Source organism: Podarcis muralis, chromosome 11 (assembly GCF_964188315.1).
Source record: "Podarcis muralis chromosome 11, rPodMur119.hap1.1, whole genome shotgun sequence".
Classification (NCBI taxonomy): Eukaryota; Metazoa; Chordata; class Lepidosauria; order Squamata; family Lacertidae; genus Podarcis; species Podarcis muralis.
Window position 1 is genome coordinate 33,580,666 of NC_135665.1, and position 23,549 is coordinate 33,604,214.

At 40.9% G+C, this 23,549-nt stretch overlaps 2 protein-coding genes across 4 annotated transcripts in view; one reads left to right on the forward strand and one right to left on the reverse strand.

The window, feature by feature from the left end:
• The first annotated feature begins 7,118 nt into the window (after positions 1-7,118).
• CCNH (cyclin H) lies at positions 7,119-17,232 on the forward strand. Its single transcript, XM_028749318.2, has 9 exons — positions 7,119-7,390; positions 8,052-8,174; positions 9,838-9,911; positions 10,831-11,041; positions 11,224-11,387; positions 12,407-12,477; positions 14,319-14,430; positions 15,455-15,515; positions 16,351-17,232. The coding sequence occupies exons 1-9, from the start codon at positions 7,274-7,276 to the stop codon at positions 16,381-16,383; spliced, it is 966 nt and encodes a 321-aa protein (XP_028605151.2). The 5' UTR covers positions 7,119-7,273; the 3' UTR covers positions 16,384-17,232.
• The window catches only part of RASA1 (RAS p21 protein activator 1), a 48,251-nt gene continuing 41,862 nt past the window's right edge, over positions 17,161-23,549 (reverse strand). Inside the window, exons 20-25 of one of the 3 annotated variants that reach the window (XM_028749316.2) lie at positions 23,437-23,523; positions 22,446-22,513; positions 21,287-21,375; positions 19,845-19,922; positions 18,704-18,838; positions 17,161-17,989 (exon numbers count right to left, since the gene is read on the reverse strand). In XM_028749316.2, coding sequence (XP_028605149.2) covers positions 17,906-17,989; positions 18,704-18,838; positions 19,845-19,922; positions 21,287-21,375; positions 22,446-22,513; positions 23,437-23,523 — 541 coding nt within the window. In that variant the 3' untranslated portion in view covers positions 17,161-17,905. Of the gene's footprint in view, positions 17,990-18,703; positions 18,839-19,844; positions 19,923-21,286; positions 21,376-22,445; positions 22,514-23,436; positions 23,524-23,549 lie in introns of those variants that run through there. The other 2 variants (XM_028749317.2, XM_077936234.1) reach the window with 2 other exon arrangements.

The window sequence follows — 23,549 nt, forward strand, 5'->3', positions numbered from 1 at the left end:
GGATTCCTCAAATGGATCTAAAGCCTTCGGCTGGTGGAAAGAATCTGGATCCAGCCGCATGCCTCCAGTCTTACAGTAAGATTTCGTGGTAATTTAAGTGATAGAAATGAATATGTAAACTGAGAAAGCTGCCAACTAAACAACCTTTCAATCTTTTCACTCCACATACACTCTGTGGATATGTGGCTGAAGCTCCGTAATGCGAATTGGGTTGTCTTGATTAGCATGAATGGATCTTTCTGATGGTTTTGACTTAGAAATCTGATGAGTGATGAAGGATACAGCAAAATCACTTTAGTGAACCCTGGTGCTCACAAATCTCACTTTATCCTCTTGAACGTGACACCCATCAGAACTGAGAGAAGGTCAGTGATAAAGCTAGAAGTAGTGGCAGCTTAAATTTGGCTGCAGACCAAGGCAGGAAGAGCTGAGAGGTTTCAGTTGAGGTTATCTGGATGGGAAGCAGGCTTTCTATAGTTTGGGGGGTCCTGGTGGAGGACCAGTGGTTTTGCTGCCTGTTTTTAGGCATCTCCTTGATTCCAATAGGTTATATTTGCAGATAGGTTGCAAAACATCACCTTAAGTCTCCAGTTTTCGGTGTCTTATCCTATGGAGTCTGAATACATAACCCTACACATGGACCTCTTACCACTCAAAGAAGTGGGGAACACTTAGGTCCAGCTTCCTCTAAAGTCTCTTGAACACAACCCCCCCTCCCATCTTATATGTGCTTAATACATTACGCAGGTGAGCGGGCAAGGGGAGATCCCTGTTGAGAAAGCAAGTTGAGGACATAACCATGGCAACAACTACAGCACCAGCGAGGACGCAGGTACACGTGAATCCCATTGTAATGAAGGCTACAGGGAAAATAAACAAGAACCGCTTTCCAGAGAGCATGGCTCTTCAGAGGCAAGAGAGGGGAAGCCATTCCAGATAAGACAACCTAATTCTTCTGCATTGCTAACATGTCAGTTTGTTCACTCCTAATACAAACCAGGGGAATATTTACAAGCTAGCCCCAGAATGTTAAAGTGAGAACTTTAATTTGGAAGAGAAAAGACGTGCTGCTGTTCGTTGTGACACTAACACCTTATTTTATTTAGTGCAGTGGTACCTCGGGTTAAGTACTTAATTCGTTCCAGAGGTCCATTCTTAACCTGAAACTGTTCTTAACCTGAAGCACCACTTTAGCTAATGGGGCCTCCTGCTGCCGCAATGCTGCCAGAGCACGATTTCTGTTCTCATCCTGAAGCAAAGTTCTTAACCCAAGGTAATATTTCTGGATTAGCGGAGTCTGTAACCTGAAGTGTATGTAACCCGAAGCATATGTAACCCGAGGTACCACTGTACTATTTATACACCAGTTATCATTTCCAAGTGATCTCAAAGTGGTTCTTCTGTACAGAGCTAAGAGACAAAAAGGAGCGAGGAGGGGAAAAGCACAAATGTACAGAGAGGGAACAGGGAGCCTGGAAGTGCCAAGGGGGCTTTCTTCCTGACCCTCAACATAGACTCCAGTTGCACCCGCTACCTTTGAATTAGCAGAGATGGCCGAAGATATTTTGCTGCCTGAGGCAAAAGACAATATGGCACCTTCCCTTCCATTGTTCAGAAAGTGACTGGCCTCAGAGATTACTGAAACGTCATTGCTAGCAACAGGATAATACCACCCCCCCCCCAGCACCCATGAGGGCTGCTGGCTAGTTTACGGGGTGTAATGCAGGCCACCTGACACACCTACGTCTGCCCTCCAACACAGGGCAACAGCCAAGGAAGCAGTGCTGTTGTCACCCCTCAGCAAATGTCACCTGAGGTGGCTGCCCCCCTCTGCCACCTTGTTGTGCTGGCCCTGGTAATTCAAGGTAAGTACACTGTGTTTTGATTCTGGATTATTTTAACTGCTGAGCCTGCTCTCATAATGCTACACGATACCCTTTTCTTTCTAGATGTGTGTGGGGGGGTGGACAGGCACTAAACTAGAAGTCTAGAAGTTTCTGTACACTTTTTAGGAAATAGCTAAGCAAAACCCTCATTGGCTGTCAGTTATTGAAATAACTCAGGTAGCACATTTTAAAGGCATAAGTAATTGGATCATTTTCATTATCTCCCAAGTTTGCTTTCCACTTTCAGTATTCTGTAATTCCAGCCAAATATTCCAGCACATGTAATGCTTAATGGCAAAATAAAACATCTTCATAGACTACGAACTTTTACACATGATTGGTCAGAGCAATTGATTAATAACTTTTACAGCTAGTTATGAAAATGAGATTACAATACTTGTAAAATTAACACTGCATTTCTAATTCTCCTGCCTGTGGACAATTTGCACAACAAGCAATTCAGCCGTTCATAATTAACTAGCACATTTCAGTTTCCAGTTTAATTTTCAGTGGTGCATCTTTCTGATTCATACATTAAAACTGTGCTATTAAACCAAGCACTGAAGTTTTATTTATTTGTATTATTCCCCCTCCCCCCTTTTAATGGACTGGCACACTTTTTAAAAACAATTTTTGCTTCTGCTACTTCTAAAACTAAGAAGAGGATAACCATTGCTTTTTACAGCACTTTCATCCTAATGTGTTGAAATTGTACTTTTAGAGGCACAGATCATATGATATTTTATGATTCAATGTTATGAATCTACAATTTCAGATTCTCTTATAAGGCTGGTTCAGATAGTTGGCATATGTAACCTACAGTCATTAGACCAGTTGCTTTTGGCTCTCCCCAGCTGTCATCAACCATTCCATCAGGTTTCAGAGCAGGGCTGTTCCATTTCCTATGGCTGCCTTTGCCACTCTCAGTATTAGCAGCTGCCATTCCATCCAGCTACCTGCACTGTTTTTTTCCAGCTGACAGTTATAACTACTTTTAGCTTTAGGAAGTGGTTTCTGAGCTTGCTTCCTGCCCCCTCCTCTCTCATGGCCTTTTTTCCTTATGTGTTGTGTCTCTTAAGTTGTAAGGCTGACTTATTACTGATTTTGGTAAGCTGCTCTGGAAGCCTTTTTGGCTAGAGATCAGGGTAAAAAAACCCAAAAAAACCAAATCCCCACCCACTTCATGGCTTTGTTCCATTAGTATTCAGCCCACATTTTTATATGTGCCTTCTCAGAAACAAGCCCCACTGATTTCACTGGAATTGAATTCACTGGTACCAATTGAGGAGTCATTGGTGGTTGCCTATGGCTGAAACTATTCTGTAGTCCATAAATATAATCAGTGCTTTTTTCCTGGGGGGACACAGTGGTACGCATACCCCTAAACATTTTGTGAATCTTTGTACTTTTGTCCATTTACTGTATTTATTTCCCCCGATTTGAACTATAAAATGGTGATTTTCTTGATTCAAAATAAGAGTACCCCTAAACATTTTTTTAAAGAAAAAAGCACTGAATATAATAGTTTCTGCATGTGTGCTGAGGGACATTTCAGTATTAACTATGGATTGTAACAGATGAAACCTATATACTCAGTTTGCTCACATCTAAAAGCTGCATCATCTTTTAGCGTTTTCTGTCACATATATATTAGTTTCAGTATTTGACGGAGAGGACCATTCAAGATCTTTTCTTCATCATTTAATTAACACCAAATGGTTTATAATCTGAGATGCAAAGCATATTTTTGCATGGGAGTTTTTATGATCTCTAACCACGGAGCAAGGAAGTGACTTGGGTCGGTGGCCACACAAAGGCAATTGTGCCACAGGGATCCTAATTTTTTTGTCCAAAATTTATCCATATCCAATGGTCATTTTTACAAGCAGATTATACACAAAACTGGGCTCCAGAAGGATGGTTTTGATCTAATCCCAGAGCTAAAATGGGTACTCCAAAAGCTGGCAGTGGCACTACAACCTCAGAAAGTATTAGTTCTCAAGTAATAAAAATCCATTATAACACCTTGCCTACTCACCCCTTAAGCATCTTTTGTCCCTTGCAGATACAGAAGGCAAAAAGGAGAAGAGGAGCAAAGGACCTACACAAAATCCTTGCCTAGTTTCAAGCAACACTTTTCTTTCTTTTACTGTTTCTGTCATAGGTCAAAAAACTTGTATTTTTCAAACAGAGAGCAAGAGAGCGTTGTGTGCACTGGTGGAGATGCCAACAACAGATCTCAGGTTTTTGGAACTTATAGTGGGCAGGAAGATTCTAATTGAGAAGAGGAGACAACAGCACAGCACAAATGCATCCCAAGAAGCGCAGTTCATTGAGATAGATTTCAGAGGCATTAAACTGAAAGTGCTCATGTGTGGACAAAGGCACACAAATCTGCCCACTGGGCAACAACTCTAATCTGAATGAATGCCCTACTGTGAACACAGCCTAAGACAGCTATGTTCCTATAAATGAACTCTGATGGGATGGTAAAATGGGGCAGCTTCAAGAGATGATGGGGGCTGCACAAAAGTAGGTCAGGGTCTCCCCATCTGTGATAAAAATTAAAATACATTTAGAGTTTTGACACCAGGCCTCTTGCCCCAAGAAAACTAATGTCCGTTCAACAGTTGCACAAGGAGAAAACCACAAAGTGAAGCTTGTCCCATTACTAAAGCCATATGCATTCCATGGCTTGTCACTTTGACAGACAAGAGCTCTATCAGAAAAGAAATTTGCAAGATGGAAATTAACAGGCTGTTAACCTCTATTATTTAAACTTCCTATTTCTATAGAATTAGCACATTTACAGATACAATCTCATACAAGTCCCATTGTATTGTGTTATTTTATGCACTGTGACTTACTGTTATTTTTATTGATTATAGTTTAGCAATTATTTATTGAAATTATTAATAGTAAATTTATCTTTAATTATTGCTTGCTGATATTTAATTTTGTTGTGTACTATTATATTCTAATGGATTACAGAATATTACTTGATTTGATATAAATTGTTCATTTTAAAGTTACAGTATGTTTCTATTATGACATTTCTGCATTGGATCAGACTGTTACAAGGTGTGCGATCTTTGTTGTTTCTTCAGCTTGCAAACTGCCTTGTGCAAAGTAATATGGAAAGGCAATACAATTTAAAAGTGAAATGAACTTCCGACTCTGAGCAGACGTGCATAGGATTGTGCTATGCGTACATACTTGTCCCTGCTGAACTGTCGCTATTCTGCGCAGCTGTTCTCCTATTGCACTTTGAGATGTAACAAGAACAACATATTTTTTTTAAGGCATGGATTCTAGCGTGTTTGCTCACCGCAACATCTGTTTGAAGGGTCGGAGGAGGGTTAACCACAGCTGCAAACATATATTTAATTACCTGGGAGTAAACTGACAAAGGTCCGTATAGTTAAAGCTATGGTTTTCCCAGTAGTGATGTATGAAAGTGAGAGCTGGACCATAAAGAAGGCTGATCGCCGAAGAATGGATGCTTTTGAATGATGGTGCTGGAGGAGACACTTGAAAGTCCCATGGACTGCAAGAAGATCAAACCTCTCCATTCTTAAGGAAATCAGCCCTGGGTGCTCACTGGAGGGACAGATCCTGAAGCTGAGGCTCCAATACTTTGGCCATCTCATGAGAAGAGAAGACTCCCTGGAAAAGACCCTGATGTTGGGAAAGATGGAGGGCACAAGGAGAAGGGGACGACAGAGGACGAGATGGTTGGACAGTGTTCTCGAAGCTACCAGCATGAGTCTGACCAAACTGCGGGAGGCAGTGGAAGACAGAAGTGCCTGGCGTGCTCTGGTCCATGGGGTCACGAAGAGTTGTACACGACTAAACAACAACAAACCTCTTTGAACCTAATGGAGCTTGCTTCGGATTAAGCACATAGAAATGAGCTGTGCAGCGCCACGAAGTTAAAACGTGTGTGTGTGTGTGTGTGTGAGAGAGAGAGAGAGAGAGAGAGAGAGAGAGAGAGAGAGAGAAATCAGCGTTAACATTTATTGTCTTTGGAAAAGAGAGTGGGCAAGACTGGCAACTCTTTCTTTGCCTTACTTTGCTGTGCGAACAAGGATCGAATTGCTAAGAGAAAAGAGGAGGAAGAAGGTTCTTTTCCTCGCCTTCCAGAGAGAGAGATTACAGCCCAATCCTCTGCAGGTTTACTCAAAAGTAACCCCTACGGAGATCTACGTGGGGCTTACTCTCCCCACTAAGCATCCCCAGAGCCACGCCTCTTTCACACTGTCTAAATTCCCTCTGGCTCCCGCTACTAGCACTCCAACAAGGCACTCCTACTTTCCCCCCACTGTCGAAAGGCGGGATGCAACGCCGCTTTGCGCCCACACATAATCATGGCCAAATGATGAGCCGCTCTCGAGTGTACCCGGAAGTTCTCGGCGCGCGTTACTCTACATTTCTATCTCTGTGGTATTCTTTGTCGTTGACGCAGCAGCAAATGCCTACTCGCCATTCTTATTAACTACAATTCCCATAATTCCTCCCCCTATTGGTAAAGCGCACGCACCACCCCCCCAGGAGAGTGCGAGGCTCAAGAGACCCGGTGCAATTGTCAAAATACTCAGGTTGCGAACTGAACGGGCTGGGAAGTCGGTGTAAATAAACAGAAGATGCGCGGAGCAGAGGCGAGGTGTTTAGAGCGGCTGCTCTTTGTTCTTGCCTCGCCGATGGCAGAGCTGAAATGGAAGGGCCACCATTGGGGGGGGGGGGCTGCGCGCAAATGTCAGCTTACTATCGCGATTGGGGCGTTGCTCCGCTCTGCGCCCGAGAATTAAGAACAACTAGCCACTCAGTAATGGGACTCAACTGAATGTAGCCATCAGGGCTGGCCCGCCCTTGGAGACAAGCCAAAGTGAGGCAACCGCCTCGGACAGCAGATTTGGCTTCCAAGGAATGCACTGCCTGTTGCAGCTATTTATTTCAATGGGAGAAACAGTAGGAGCCTGTTCACTCAACGTTCAGAAATCGAGAGGACTTGAAGTTCGAATTGTTCGAATCCACTTGTTTCAAACCTTCGAGACACGGCCCGAGTTACCCGGCCACCCAGTTTTAAATCAAGTTGGGTTTCTTTTGTGCGCTCCTGCCCCGCACATGGCGGTTCCGGAAGTGTGGAGGCAAGAGTTTCTCGTACCCCTTTGGGCAAAAAGCGCTTTCCGACGCTTCTGAGGGAGAGGCGCATGCCGGGAAAAAGCCGCGGAGGTGGCCTTGGCGCGGGGCACGCCGGGAGTATCACGGAAGGGAGTTTCGCGGCGGCGGCGCCGACGGAGGAAGCGGGAAGCGGCCGTCTGTCGCTACCTCAGCGGCGCTTAGTCGGGCGCCTGGGCTCAGTCGGGTGCGGTGTCCTTGCCGCGGCCATGTACCACAGCAGCACGCAGCGGCGGCGCTGGACCTTCCGCAGCGAAGAGGAGCTGGTCCGGCGCCGGGCCGACGCCAACCGCAAGTTCCGGTGCAAAGCTGTAGCCAATAGGAAGGTAGGGCGCGGGCTGCCCAAACGCCGAGTCCTCCTGCGTGTGATTTGTATTTGTTATTTTGTTGTTGTTTAGTCATGTCCGACGCTTCGTGACCCTGCTTTTAAAGATGCTTTTGTCATTGCCTTTCTCCCAAGAAGCAGGCGTCTTTTAATTTTGTGGCTGCTGTCACCATCTGCAGTGATCATGGAGCCCAAGAAAGTAAAATCTCTCACTGCCTCCATTTCTTCCCCTTCTATTTGCCAGGAGGTGATGGGCCCACTGGCCATGATCTCCGGGTTTTTTTTTGATGTTGAGCTTCAGACCATATTTTGCGCTCTTCTCTTTCACCCTCATTAAAAGGTTCTTTAATTCTGACTACAACTTGTAACCTTTGTATGTTGGTGGCGGCGGCTCTGATTAGAGCCGTGGTTTCCAACGTGGGGCACACGACCCATGGGGGGAAATTTGATTTTTATGGGGGCAATCAAGAATGAGGTATTAACAGTTAATGGCCTTTTAGGCTTCCTCCTCTGAATAGGAGTTCACTTTTTGAATAATAGGAATTATATGTCACGGGGGCAGGGTGGCAATCAGGATTTGAGAGATGCTTAGGTGGGGCATGGCCCAAAAAAGGTTGGGAACCACTGGATTAGAGTTAAGATAATTTTTGTTCTCCCACAAGGTTCAACAGACTGACCCGTTTCTTCTTGAGCCGCACGAAGAGTTGACCATTTGTAAATACTATGAAAAAAGGCTATTGGATTTCTGCTCTGTTTTCAAGCCAGCGATGCCTAGATCTGTGGTGGTGAGTTTCTAGCATTCTCTTTGAGAAAGCAGTATTTGTTTTGGTTTTTAAGCTCTATTTTTGTAAAAATATTTAGGATTAACGACACTTTTTAACCAGGCATTTGGTTGATTTGATTGACATCCTATGCCCTTTTAAAATGTGGTTCTTTTGGGGGGGGGTATTGGTTTTTAAAAAATCATTATTATATATATATTGTGGTTTTATATTTTAATTTTGTTCTGTAAACCACCGAGACCTCCGGGTATCATACACACACACTTCATTCTTCTCAACCCACTCCCCATTTTCCCCCTAAACTTTCCCCACCTACTTTGGGGCCATTCCTCCTGCATCTAAAGTCCCTGAACTGTTATTTGTCACCAAGTAATGTTTAACATTGTTTATTCACACTAGACACAGGGAAACACTCCCTCCAGATATTCTTGTATTGTAGTTCCCATCAGCCCCAGTCAGCCTTGTCACTGGTCATGTATGATTGGAATTGTAGTCCAGTAACATCTGGAGGGCTGCATATTTCCCACCCTTCATTTATAATGCCCACGATGCCCATGCCTTCATAGCAATGCCTGTCTGCCTCTAGACACACATATTAAGGGGCAAATATGAGCATTGTAAGGAATTTTTTCACCTGGATCGCTACTGAGATGGTGCGAACAAGGAAAAACTTCCTTCAAGATTTCAATCATGTTACTGGGGTTGCCATATATACTTGCTATTCCTGGCCAGACTTTTGTTAGATAGAATGCCTACAAGGGAGGCATTTTAAAAAAACATGAGGTAGTGGGACCCAGCCTGCATGGGGACAATGACACCTCCCTTGGAGTCTTGTTCTTGGATTCCTAAGAGTAGGAGAAGCAAAAGCCAGAACTGATAAGAGCCGGTTGGATTAGCCCTTCCACTGCTGATAGCTGCTCAACCACCCAACATTTCTGTAATAATTTTCAGAGTATTATTGCAAATAGCTGGGAGAATAATGTAGCAACTGTGCTTGCCACAGCAATAATTCAACTTTCCATTCCAACTTTGTTCCCATTGCAACAAAGGGAAATATGCTTCTTGCAGCAAAAGCCCAGGGAGGTAGCATTGGAGAGGGGCATAGGGATCAGAAAAGCTGTCTTGTCATCCACTTGATCTCCACCGAAGGCCATGTTTCATTGCAGCCAGGATCCAGTGATGTGCACAAGCCAACAAAGTACCAACCCTGAATATTTGAAGAATGTAGCACATGTGAGGGCACTATAAAAGTTGTGGGCGTTATGACACTTGTGGAGACTTTCTCAGGAGTACTCTTCTTTTGAGTCAAAGAGGGACAGGAACACTAATGCAAACGAGCTTTTTAGAAGGGAATTCTAGTGACTCTGTTCAAACTGCTCCTAATAGCATCTTGAGTTTTTATAGACATGAGGTAGATTAGTCAGCACACCAATTGGAACTGGCAGTGGCCTTTGTCTTCTGCTTATCCCCTGCTTCTGGCTCTTCTAAACTTGGATTTTCTGCTGCATAAATACACATTGGGTCAACCTGTGCACTACTTTGTTTTTCAGTTGACTTGCCCAGCATATCTTGTATTTATTTGATCACGATGTGTTCTATGTGGCAGCACAGAACAACAGCCATGCTATTTGCGTGAATGAACTTTCTGATTATAGTTTCCTTTTAGGGATCAGCTTGCATGTACTTCAAGCGTTTTTACCTCAATAACTCAGTGATGGAATATCATCCTCGGATTATTATGTAAGTAATGGATACCCTTGTGGTTTAATTATTTTGCCCAAACAGAAATTCTATTATGTTGTCTAAGGATATTGTTGCCTGAACTGTTGTAAACTATGTCTCAACATTTCAACCACTTAACATTTACAGTTGTCATGTACACAAAATGTCATAGACAGAAAAAATCCTATGAAAACAAACTGAATCATAAAAATGGAGTATTTTTCAATCCCAAATATTTAAGTTACTGTATCACATGAAAAAGCAGGGCTGAAATCCACTCTGGGGTGCACTTGCAGAATTTACACAGAAGTAGAACAGCAATGTTTTTCTCCTAGTTTATTATCATCTAAATGATAGTAAACAATGTCCCCAAACAGAATTTATCAAATAGTTTTAGTTTAGTTTAGGTAAATGAATCAGGGCAAAAACAGTCTCACTTTTTTCATGCTAAAATTTGCACTGAGAAGCAGTTAGATGCCTTTCTTCTGATACATCACACATAGCTTCATTTTGGGACATTTGACCACACATTTTCCCCAAAGCTTTCTATGCCAGATTCTTTTTAAAAAAAAAAAATTTAATGTATTGGGTTAGGATAAAAACCACAGGCTTTTCCAGCAATAAGTAACACAGGGAAGCAGACAAAAGTTATCTTCTGACAGAACCCACATGGTTTTGTCTGAGACATTCTATTACCCCAGTATACAATGCAGGTCAGCTCGAGGTAAAACAACTGCTCCATAAAACTGTCTCTGTCCACTTTTTTTCTTTGGATGTTTGCTGATAGTTTGCAAGTTCTAAAAGTTTTCCAAGGATTTGGGGCTGGATTTTATATTAGAGGGAGCCTACTATTTAGGCTAGGCTGTTCAAAATACTTCCTGACTTCATATATAATGGTCTTCCTTAGAACCAAATGTGTTTGCTGTTTGTTTTTAAGGTTAACATGTGCATTCTTGGCATGTAAAGTAGACGAATTTAATGTGTCCAGTACACAGTTCGTGGGCAACCTTCGTGAAAGTGCAGTAGGACAGGAAAAGGCCCTGGAACAGATCTTGGAATATGAGCTGCTACTTATACAGCAACTGAACTTCCACCTCATAGTGCACAACCCTTACAGACCATTTGAAGGCTTCTTGATCGATCTAAAGGTAATCATTTTTGTTGCTTAACAAATGTACCTTAGATGGTAACTATTGTAAAATGTTGAAGCATTAATAGTACCAAGCACTGTACTAGAGCAGATTAGTTCTTAAGTATCCCAGCATGCCTGTTTGACGCTAAAATACTTGAGCTAGAAAAAGGAACTCAGCAATTCTGCATATTTTTCTAGACTCGTTACCCGTTGCTTGAGAATCCTGAGACACTGAGGAAGACTGCTGATGACTTTCTCAATCGGGTTGCTTTAACAGATGCCTGCCTTCTTTATACACCGTCTCAGATTGCTCTCACTGCCATCTTGTCCAGCGCATCGAGGGCAGGAATTAATATGGAAAGGTAGATAATATTCCAAGCATTGGACTTACAGATTAAGTTAGTAGGTTTTTGTGCTAACGCTGTACATCCTTCCAAAGCTCTATCTGTGGTGTTTGTTAAGACTTTGCGTCAACATGGATTAAGAGTTTATTGTTCAAGAATCATCCACACAGATTCAAACACTGATGGCCAACCTGATCAGCTGCTTAACCTGTAAATGTGTGGTGGAGGGAAGAAAAATAGCTTACTGAATCCTACCATTTCTCTATTTAAATTACTATGTTGGGTCCCCCCGCCAAGCAATAAAGGTTGTATCAACTAAATGACTCTGTGGAATGATGCATTGCAGGGGTTTGGAATAGATGGTCCTTGGGGTCCCTTCCAACTCTATGATTCTATGTATGTGAGTATAGTGAAACGTCTCTTGTCTCTCCCTGCCCCCCGGTGCACCCACAAACCTGCTCTGGGGGCTCCCCCAACTCTCTCACACAGAGAGCGTGGTGCAGGGTGGGGGTAGAGGGGAACCTTCCCTGTCAATTGTGGAAGTCTATTATCTGCACACAATGATTTAGTTGCATACAACCCTAAATCTTTTGTTCCTCCAACTTGTCATATGTCAGCTGCCTGTAAAATACTTTTACAGCTTTTTAAAACATCTATCTTACACTATCAAAAGAAGCTCATGTTTCCAGACTACTACTTCATGTTAGAATACCATTGTTTTGCTTTTGGAAGGTTATCTTTGATTCCTGGAGGGGTGTGGGGTTTTTTGAGAATGAAAGAAATTGCTGTAGAGTATTCTAATCATCATTAACTTTTAGCATTTTTGACATTGGCTTTGTATTGTTACTCTTTATAATGTGTGCTAAGTTTTTGTTTTTTTAATTTATTTTGAAAAATTCCTTCCCATCACCTAACATTTAGCTAAATGTCATTCTCTTTATGGGGTGTATGTTAATGTAAGTGTTCTTCATAGCTGTTCACTTTTCTCTGCATCCAAACAGTGGTACTGAGATCTAATTTTCACAATCTTTTGACAGTTACTTGTCAGAATGCTTAATGCTGAAAGAGAACAAAGCTTCCCTCTCCCAGTTACTGGATGGGATGAAATGTAAGTAAAGATTCTGAGAATGAGGTACCATACACATATTTATTTTAAAGTATTCTTTAAAAGTATAGAAGAGGGTTGCAAAAGCCTTTATCCGAGGGTTGCAAAAGCCTTTATCCGTTTGAAAGATTTATTTTATTTTATTTACTTTTCTGAATAATTGGGACACATATTTAAACTTGTATCCAACTGGTAATAAAAAGGAATTTAAGTGGGCATTCTTGTCCCTTCTACTCCCCCAGAAATGGTATAAAGTGACAGGAGAAAAGAAATACGGCTTAGTTCAGGTATGTTAACTAGTGACTCTCCATGTTGCTGGAATATGAGACTCATTATCCCTGAACAGTGACCATGCTGGTTGGGGCTAAATGTGAATTGGAGTCCAAAAAAACATGGAGAGCCATTGCCCATTTTTTTCTTAGCACAGTTGTATCCTCACTGCTTGTAAAACAGACTCTTAACTTCAAAGGAGGTTGCTGTAACCACCAATCAGCTGACTGTTGGGTTACAGCAACATCCTTTGAAGACTCATTCCCATTGCCAATCAGCAAACTTCACTGTTTCATCCTTCTCCCTTGAGCCTCTAAAATCTGCTCTAGGGGGTTTGGGGATTCTCTGGAACAACTTGAGTGCTGGCGCAGGAATGGGAAAATATGCAAAAATTGTCTCCATCCATGTTCCATTTATGGAAGCCCCTCTGGATCAAAGATAGTGAATGGAGATAGTGATGGATGCAATTCAATGTCTTCTAGGTCAAATGAGACCAGAATTTTCAGCAAAGCAAGGGGAATGTTTCAAATGAAGAACAAAACTTGGTAGCTGTCTTTAGCATAAGCAAGTAAAAGGGGATATTTGATAACTTCTTCTGCCTTTGACGGTGTTCATAGCCTCTAACCTGTAGTCCAGGGCACATAAAAATGTGTATTCAGTCTTTCAGTAGACTGGTGCTTGCAAGACTGTCCTTGATACTGCTTTTATGCTTGCATCAAACACAACACAGCCTTCAGTTGATCTGTATTTTGAAGACTTGAATGCAAAATGTGCCTGCGTCTGAAGGTTTCCCTGGGACAGTAGTGCTAACACTGCATTATCCATTAGCCTCCAGGAAATAAAAAAAAACCCATAATGTGAACAACTAGTTTAGTAGAGTTCTTTACTTCACACTTTTGCTGTGTCTTGACATTCCTTAGCATAAATCCTCTGATATAAGATGACAGCTAAGAGTCTTACAAATGTAATCTGAGCTTCTGTAAAGGGGGAAATAGTGTTATGTGGCAAATTTAAGCTAAGACTTTGTCTGTGGAACTTATTTCAAAGAAATCTGGAGCACATCTCAATTGTCTTTAACACTTGTTCTACAAGAGGACTTGCTTTTCATAGAAAATCTGCAAAGTATTTTACACTGTAGTCTGGCTTTTTGAGAGCTGGGTGTACTTTTTGTTAGAATGCCCCCCCTCCCCCCCCCCCACCTTTGCACAATTAATCCTGTGTGTTCATGGCTACAACTGGTCAAAATATACTATAGCTTGGCTATAGTGTTCCTCAGCTTCATGTACAACTCACAGCAATTAGATCATACTTAAACATTCCCTGTTGTGCTGTAACCTTACATACACACACAAAGCTTTATAGCCAGGTCTGTAGAATCAAAACTAGTTGGAATGTGCCATATCTAATCAGTTGGGTTTGAGTGTGAAGATGAGAGTGTGATTAGGCTACCTATATCACTAGAATTCATTTGGATCTACTTTTGATAATGTACATATCTTATTGGGGTTCAGATTAATTGGTATATAGTACACTTAATTAAAGCGTTTTGAAAGTGTTTTATTGCTCCTTTGTAGGCATGAAAAATCTGGTAAAGAAATATGAGCTACCGCATCCAGAAGGAGTTGCTCTTCTGAAACAGAAGTTAGAGAAATGCCACAGCCCAGAACTTGCTCTTAATACAAATGTGTAAGTAACAATTTAAAGCTACATCGTACCTCAGTGCTAGCTTTCCTAAAAATGATTATGACAGCATATACTGTATGAGGACCAATAAGCTAATTTTGAAAAATTTGATTACCAGGAAATCCTGTGCAAATGTTAGGATATAATCTTACTTTATCAGAGATTTGAAGCCAGGGTCTGTTCCAGTCATTGGTCAGTAATTTCTTCTCAGACAAGTATTGACTTGGATTCAAAGAAATGTGGGTGAAAGGGGGGGAAAGTAGCAATAGAAAATATATATAATGCTGTTCCACAAGCTCTTTTGGAAGCTAGCAGATGACTTCTTGCAATGTATTGGGGGCTGGATTGCAGTATAGTAGACTGCAAATAGCATATAAATTCCAGTTGAACAAAGTATTGAAGGCGTTTGTGCAAAGTCTTATATAAATAGAACTTCACTGGATTTGGAGTTATTCATGCAGCACTCTTCCACTGGATCTAAGTTAGCACATCTGTGAGTGGAAGAGCACCTGTTTGGATCATAGCTATAGCTATTGCCCATACCTGAAGTTTATTTCATCATAAGTTACAACATATATCCATGGGTGTGGAGAACAAATGTGAACCACGAGGTCAGTGGGAAATGAAAGGGGGGAAGAGCCTGCAAAGTTTAGTTGTATTCACTGTGTTTGTTTTCCATAACGTAAGCTTTAACGTAACTGTCACTAATGTGGCATACTGAACATTTTTCATCTGACCTCACTGTTCAGAATTTTATTCTACAGCATATGGATATATATGAAACAACTGAATATAATCTGTTTAAGAAGCTGCAAGACTTGGTTCTTGTAAAACAGTGTTTTATCAATAGCTCTAAGGAGCCTCTAGTGCTGAATAGTCAGTTCACTTCAAATACCAGTAAAAGGTTTCAATCGTTTATTAGATGTCATACCAATTTCTCCAATATAAAATATGAAGTTGAAGAAAAGATCTTCTTATTGGAACTGGAACATACTATCTAATATTAGTATTATGGGGTTGGTTTTAGAAAGAAGAGAAAAGGTTATGAAGATGAAGACTACGTAACAAAGAAACCAAAAATGGAGGAGGTTAGTGGATTTGTGTACTTTGAGTAACTGGACAAATCTGTATATGTTTGAGAACATAAAACTTATTTCTATATGCAAATTTAAGATAATGCCAATTAACAGGGAGCACACTTTAATCTATTTTAAAATTATTATGAAAATCTAATCAATTAACCAGCAGAATCTTCTAGGTGTACTTTTATTCCCCTTATCCACAGTTGGCCAAATCCAGTTACCTGCCTTGCTGGTTCATAGGAACCGGAGTAAAGATTGTATCACTGACAGAGTTGATAAGTAGCCTTGGTGGTTCATCAGTACTACTGTACTTCCTTGACCGCAACACAGCACTGTACTGATAGTGCTGTTTAAGACTTAGGATCCTGTAAAGACTTATTTGGTTCATGGGCACAATAAAGGGTGATGCAGAAATGTTTCACTAACCTCTAACCTGTCAAATGCAGTGATCAAGGTTTAGCTTCATTTGTGGAAGTCGCTGCTTACACTACAGCAAACAGTACATTTTCATAGGATTGGGCTGGGTTTTTTTTTAAAAAAAGTACATAATCTTACATCATCTGCTATTCATACAACAGGCAGCTGAATGTTTTAGGAGTCACCAGATAACGCTAAACTAGGTTGATACTTTCTTCTAAACATTGTTTTATTTGTTTTCTGCCTTACATCAAAGAGGACCTTAATCCTCAATAAAGGCAAGCATAGAAGCTGAGATTGTATATTTGTAATTTTGCAGTTGTTAATTTTCCCATCAGCCATACTTGATTCATACGGTGGGTTTTGTTTTTTTGCACATCTTCTAACAAGTTAAAGGATTGGAGTTCCTTTTTCTTTCGTTTAGGATGAATGGACAGATGATGATTTCATTGACTGACTGGATGTCTCCACTGATGAAATCCTAAATACTTAAATGGAACTTTAATGCCTGAGAACATGTTGCACATTCCACTACTGCAGTGAAAAAATATGACAAATGTAAATAAAGCAGTTATTTTACAGTGTGAGTGGAATATTTGAAATTACCTAAATGGTATTGCTAAAAACTGTCACTGTTCTTTTGGATTTTAATTGGCTGTTACCTGTTTTCTGGTAGCGTGTTTTGGATACCAGCCAAAAGCTGAAAAGCAATGTCAAAATATCTAAAATATAAGCACCACATATTCATAGGTATTACTTGAGATACATTGGAATTTTTTTGAAATGCACTAGTTTCTGATATTTGTGGTGATTAGGAAAACAAACTTTCAGGTGGCAATAGTTCATCCTTGGGTCTGTTGAAGGTACTACTGGCTTAATCCTTTTGGCAGAAAAGAACATCGGGGGACAGTAGAGTACTTGCTTCATGGGTTCCTCCTGCTAGTGCTGTTTTCGCATTGTATGTAACAGGCTTAACCCCTGAAAAGGTTTGGTTTGTTGACAGGGTGGGTTAGGTTTGGGGATCTTAGTCTAGCCTCTTCCTTTCCACACAAAAAAGAGCTTTATTGTTCATACTGACAAGCACTGAGACTGGATCAGAACTGATCACTGACCAAACAAAAAATAGGAAAATGCAGGCAAGACAAATCGTTTTCTAATCACCTAGAGGCACTGTATTTTTCTTCTTTGGAAATATCCAAATATTGAATCACTAGGCAGAAAAAGCAGCCAGATGTATGCTATAAAACTGTTTAATAATGCATGCATGCCTAATACAATGATCAACAAATTTACTGAGTTCAAATTATTTACTGTTGTAAACATTTTTTAAAAAGCATCATGATTTATCTGGATATACAGTCCTTGATGGAAAATTATTCAAAACAATGTGGCACATTAAAAAAAAAAGCTGACAAAATCCAGTCTGCATATTCTTTCAGCACAACTCTAAACGAGAGAAGTAGAATGGTATAAAAAGTGTACAGCAAAGATTTCCTATCAAACTCTGGAAGCTGTAAATACAAATTAAAGTGTTTGAACAGTCCTAATATAGTTGTAACCAATCAAATTACAGTAAGACGTGTGTTCTATCCAGTTATACTTTGCTGTCAAAACATTTCCTTGGCAGTTGACTCTAATTTTATCCAAAACACAGCAAGACTTTGGCAATTGGAGGTGTTGAAATAACTTTAAAGTTCAAAGAGACAGTCACAGTATTTTCTTTGTGGAAGGTGATCTGTACACCAAGGCTCAGAGGTTGTGAAAATTGGTTCCAAGTGGAAGAAAGTGCAAGTGTCCTGCACACATAGCTTAAAGCTGTTGTTATGGTCAGTCACCAACAGGTTCTTTGTTTTGTTTTTTGCATAGTTCACACATCACTGGAAATGTGAAATGTGTGTGCTATTTTTGGCAAGAGCAAAAAAGGAAGTGATATTGGTGAAAGTTGTCATGTTGGACATGCTGGAACATGCAGAAAGCTGCTACCTGATGCTGTTAGACACTGAATACTGATTTTGCTTTTGTTGAAGAAGTTCTGTAATTGCCAGCAGCTTCTTTAGCACATGCTGTTTTAAAAAGGGAGATAATTAGCACAGCAGCAATTTTTTTCTGTATGATTTAAAATAACTATACTTGTTCCTGATTGGTTCATACATTTTTTCTTGAAATGTAAACTTATTTTATTTCCCCCCTTTGTCCTTATGAATTGCATCTATGGAAAGGAAATCCTAAGTCCTGTAGCCCAGCTGAATAGCTAAATATGTTAATTAACTATTAACATATTTAGCTATTCAACTGGGCTACAGGACTTAGGAGTTACTGAATGGTAAAATGTGTTTATTTTACCATGCTGGAACTGGCTCTATAGCTTTTAATGAATCCAAGGAAAACTAGTTACTGTTTGCTATTATGTAAACATTTAAATAAGTAGGTCAGGCAGCATAACTTATGCATAAATAATAATTGGAATAATTGCACTCAAAATGCACCACCACTGCAAATACTTTTCTACTAAACTGTTTCAAAGTAGCTCCTTCATGTCTAGCACTTTGATTGCATCCTTAACATACATTCACACTTTGTGCATTCAACTGCAGCCCTATATTTTAGTGTTTATAAGTCCTCAGGGCCCTCTAATGTTGGACTCCATGAGCCCCAGTCAGCATGGCCAATAGTCAAGAGATGATGGGAGCTATAATCCAACAGCATAGGGAGGGCTGCAGCTTAAACCAACATTGCTGTAACTATCAGGAAAACCCTCTTTCTATAACAGCTCTTACCTGCATTGCCCCTCGCTCATTACTGAGTGTTCGAAGCTCATCTGAATGTGCCACACAAATTTCATGGAGGGCTGCTAGATCACGTGACAAGTCAGTTCTAGAGGGCTCTGTAGTGTCTGGAAGTTCAGGTACATTCTAGAGCAAGAATTATAACAATGTTTAGAACCATATTTCATAAAACAGTACCATGGTAGCTGAAAAAAACCTTACACTGTTTACCATTCAGAGAAGGAGTGCAGCCACTACTACTCTACTTGCAGGGAATATAACACCTAAAGAGCAATGGGAATGCTTGTTTCAAATACACAAGTAGTCCATAGGTGAAAATAAAACTGAACTTTGCAAGCCCTGCATGATGTGTTGATGATTATCACCTGACATCTTCATGGCCCCACCCACCTGTCAGTTTTGGCTTGCAAGGGATAGGGGAGTATGTCTGCAATTTCCAGTAAAGCAGGAGTATAGCTTCTTAAGCATAGAGGCCCAGCTATGCTTACTTGAGAAATGAACTAGTTTTTGGTTAGCTATTATAGCTCAGTGGCAAGGATGAGCAACATCCAGGCTTGGTTGGACTACAGTTTCTATCAATCCCAGCCAGCATGGTTAATGAGCAGGGTTGAAGGGAGCTGCAGCCAAGCAACATCTGGCAGGTTACAGGTACTCCAGATGTTTCTCCTTGACAAACATTGGAGAAAGGAGTGGAGCCATACCTCCTGTCTCTGCTCTGAGATCTTTGGGCAGGCCATTCTCTCAGTCCTGCCACCAACATAGGCATACATGGGAAGCCCTTCTCAGTGGCTGCTCCTAGACTTTGGAACTCCCTAGAGAGATACATACTGGCTCCTTCCACCAGCAGGTAAAGACTGTTTTATCTGTTTCTCAAGGAAAGGGCTTTTTAATAGTGCTGTGCTAATTATCTGTATTTTAATAGATTTGTTTTTTATATTGTTTCAATTTTATTATATTTTTTACACTGATATCTGTCTTGCTTTATTTGTGGAAGCCACCTTAAATCCTGGTCCAGAAATGGTTGAGATATGGTTCCCAAAGCCCTCTTTTTAACAGGGTCCTCCCCCTGTATTTTCTGAAGCAGATACTTACAGTCTCTATATTTACAAAATTAAGAAAGAAGTGTTCTTACCCCAAGTTCATCTAAAAACATGATCATCTGGTGCTTGTTACTCTTGATAAAAGGATTTACACCTTCCATATATGGCTCCTAAAATAAAACCATAAAATTTGTATCACTTTAATCCTACATGTGATGGCTTCTGAATTATTCTTAATGTATTTTACACCACTTTCCACAGTGCTCAAGTTGGTGTATGCTAAAACACAAATATAATTTAGACACCATGGAAAACCACAATAAAAAGCGTCACATAAGATAAAGCTGCTACAGAAAATTTAAATCCTTTTAAAGATCTGACAAAGCAGGATGTTTTACAGCTTTTATAAACTGATGACAATGTTGATATCTTCCTAACCCTGGGATAGCCAGCATGGAGTGCCCTACAGATCATTGACCATGTTGGCTGAGGCTGGTGGAAGTTACAGTCCAATAGTATATAGAGAAAACCACACTGGCTACCCCAGTCCTAACCTTTTTTAGGAGGAGGTTCCAAAGTTTTGAGATGATAGCAGAAAGGACCCTAACCCTGGCATCACCTTAAAAATCTGTCCTGGAGGAAAAGCAGACAAGAGAAGCCAGTCTGCCCCTACTGGTGAGTCGTTTAATTGAGGAGAAATGGGCCTTAAGGTAGAAAGACTTCAGGCTATGCAAGGCCTTCAAGGTTAAAAATCAGGATTTTAAATTGGGCATGGAAGCAAACTGGCAATTAGTTTATTTGTATTTCTAACTGTATTTGCACTAGCTGCACTATGTTACTGCTGACCAAGGCAAGGTGTGGCATTTTGCACCTACTTCCACGTCATCTTCAAGTAAAGTCCATTGAAGAGCATCTTCCAACAGTCAAGCCTGGATGTTACTGCTGAACTATTGCACAATTGTCACCCTAACACATTATTTCCACAATCTCCTTGATGGCTGTGGCTTTTCAGGATGAAGAAGAGCAACCACATATGGAAAGAACAAAAGCTGATATTTAAACGAGCTGCGGTAGCCTCTCTCAAACACCTTGCTAAGAATGGAGATAACTTGAGAGTTTTAAATGCTCTTTCCAAATGCTGCTGTCTGTACCGACAATATTATGTACTATATACAAAGCTGACTCTACTGTCCTATTGTATTGAAAGGGAGCCTATTCTATGTGAACAAATGAAGCTCTCCCATACTAAGTCAGTCAATGGTTTACTTAGTCCAGTCCTGTTAACTCCAACTAACAGTGACTCTACAGGGTCTCAAGCAGTCTCTTTCCTGCCTAGCTACCAAAGATCCTTTTCAGTGGTAATGCCAAGGAGTAAATTTAGGATCTCTTGTGCGCACTCTGCTATAGCCCCTCCTGTCATTCCAGACTCATACTGACTTGTACAGGCAGAGGGGGCATGATTACACATGTTCTTTCACTGAGAGCAAAGAACATGTGTGTGGGGGGGGAATTAACTTCTAAGATTTATATTTACCTTAGCTCCAAACTCAACTAAATTTGCCAAATTCTGCACAGACTTGGCGACCAGCGTCAGTGTTCTTGCAGCAGTGGGAGAAGGAGAATCTGAGATAAACAATTTGAAAATCACAATTGATGCCAACTGAGATTATAGTCTAGTACAGCAGTTGATAACCAGACTCACTGGCAGGACAATGAAGTGCAAAATACAGATGCAAGCAGCTAAAGCACTTCCTCTCTCCCTCCTAAGGCCAATTCAAGCTCCTCACCACAACCTCAAGTGATGCACTCATAGCTGATTAAGCACAGTCCCCAAACCAGAGCACTTCCTCTTCTAAGAGAGATGAAGAAAGATAATAGGGAGCATTATTCCCCATGCTCGAGGGGGTTTAGATGGAGGGGCATCATTCTGCCCAACCCTGCCCAGATCTGTTGGTCTCCACCACTGGGGGAGCAGCAGGGAATTAAAAGTTCAGTTGCTGTAAACAAGGGACTCAGGAAGGTTCAAAGTAGTGGTCTGAAGTTGATAGCTGATGGTTCATATGCAGACCAACCCACCACAAAATATTTAATACAAGCCCATTATCTTTCCCCATCCTTCCAATGGTTAGAGTCATGCCACATTAGCAATGCTTCTTTCTATACCAGAAGTGGGCAACCTGTGGCTTGGATGCTGGTTGTCAGGCACAGGGTGAACCTCTGGAACTCCTCAATAGTTCTGTACCCTCACATGTGGAGTAATGCCTGTCTGCCATTTTTACCTTCAGTGGCAGCAGGACCAACTGTGGCAGCTGCAGCAGGAAGGAATGAATTCAGCGAAGAGAGGATGGCAGCAGTGGAGGGGGCTGGCAAAGGAAATGTGTGTGTGCATGTGCAGGAAAGGTAATGAGTGGGTGATGGTTGAATGAAGGGAGTTAGTAGGGGTCCCAAAGGAAATTTAGCAAGCAAGCTGGCTGGGGGAAGCAGGTTCTGCCTGTGTGAATGTGCATCCTTGCCCACTTTAGGCTTTGATGGCCCACCACCATTATGCAGCCCTCAACCTCAAAAAGGCTACCCATCCCAGTTCTATACTAAGCAGCCAGAATTTATTCTCTCTACAGTGTATAAAGAACTAAATACAGTCAACTTGCTATCTTAACATTATAGATGGTTTTATCAATATCTAAAGAACTTACCTGAGATGATATTAAACATCCTTGGATTCAGAATGGCAGGGCAGATCAGCCGAAGGAAAACAAAACCACTGAAAGAGGGAAGCAAAAGCATGTCTTGACTTGATACTTGATCACAAACATCACTAAAATATATTTGAAAATACTACTAAGGATACCAACGATTAATAAGAACTCTATTCGAAACTCATGGTTGCCTTTTCTCATATAGTGGGTCATGGCAATTCCAATCCAAAATATTAGAGAAATAGAGGACTTTTCACCACAGCCCTGTACCTGGTATGCAATAAAATTCTCTACTACTTGGCAGGATAATACAAAAGTCCAAAAAGATGTTCAATAGGGGAGATCTTTCACACTATCGCCTTGCCAAGGTAACAATTTATCAAGTGTGAATTGATAGTAAAATTGTAATTTGTATCCACTTAGACAGCCATTTTACTAAGTAGCTACAAGCACTCATGGTAATTTACCACTTTGCAAAGGTATCCTTCCAGAGTCTTGTGGAGTAAGTAGATAGAACCTGCCCAATTTAATAACCTCCAATATGAATCTTCATGGTCTTAAGGACTTTAGATTCCATCAGGTCTTTTTTGTTTTTGCTCTCCCTGATGCAATGTAACTCCTTTACAAGGGAAGCTTGCACCACTTTCTCCTTGTTGGTATTTTGAAGGCAAGGGCATTTAATTATTTTTTTTTAATGATCTCTGAGAACCAACTGCTGAATTCTTTTCTTTACACTGGTTTGCAAGCACTGCTTGTCTTGCTGGCTTGTAGTATTACATACTGCTTATTGCTGCCGTGTTTCTTTTCAGGTTTGGTGTGGTATTTATGAGCAACAGTATGTCTCTAGCAGTAACTACGAAACAACAATGTTCTAAACATAGTTGTGAGATGCTGAAATCAGCTTTGAAAATATGTTACCACTCTGCAGCATAACGTTCTGAGCTGCACCATCTGAAGAAAAACGACAGTAAAAAATAGAACACCTTACCTAACCACTCTTGTTCTCATGGTTGTATTGGCTGGCCACTTGTTTTGAACAGACTTCTGTAAACAGCCATAAATATACCTCAATGTCCTGTCAAAATAATGCAATTAAGAACC

Coding starts and splice junctions, on each gene's coding strand:
- CCNH (XM_028749318.2), top strand. CDS start 7,274: ATGTACCACAGCAGCACGCAGCGGCGGCGCTGGACCTTCCGCAGCGAA. Junction 11,042..11,223: donor GCTTCTTGATCGATCTAAAG/GTAATCATTTTT, acceptor ATATTTTTCTAG/ACTCGTTACCCGTTGCTTGA. Junction 15,516..16,350: donor AGAAACCAAAAATGGAGGAG/GTTAGTGGATTT, acceptor TCTTTCGTTTAG/GATGAATGGACAGATGATGA.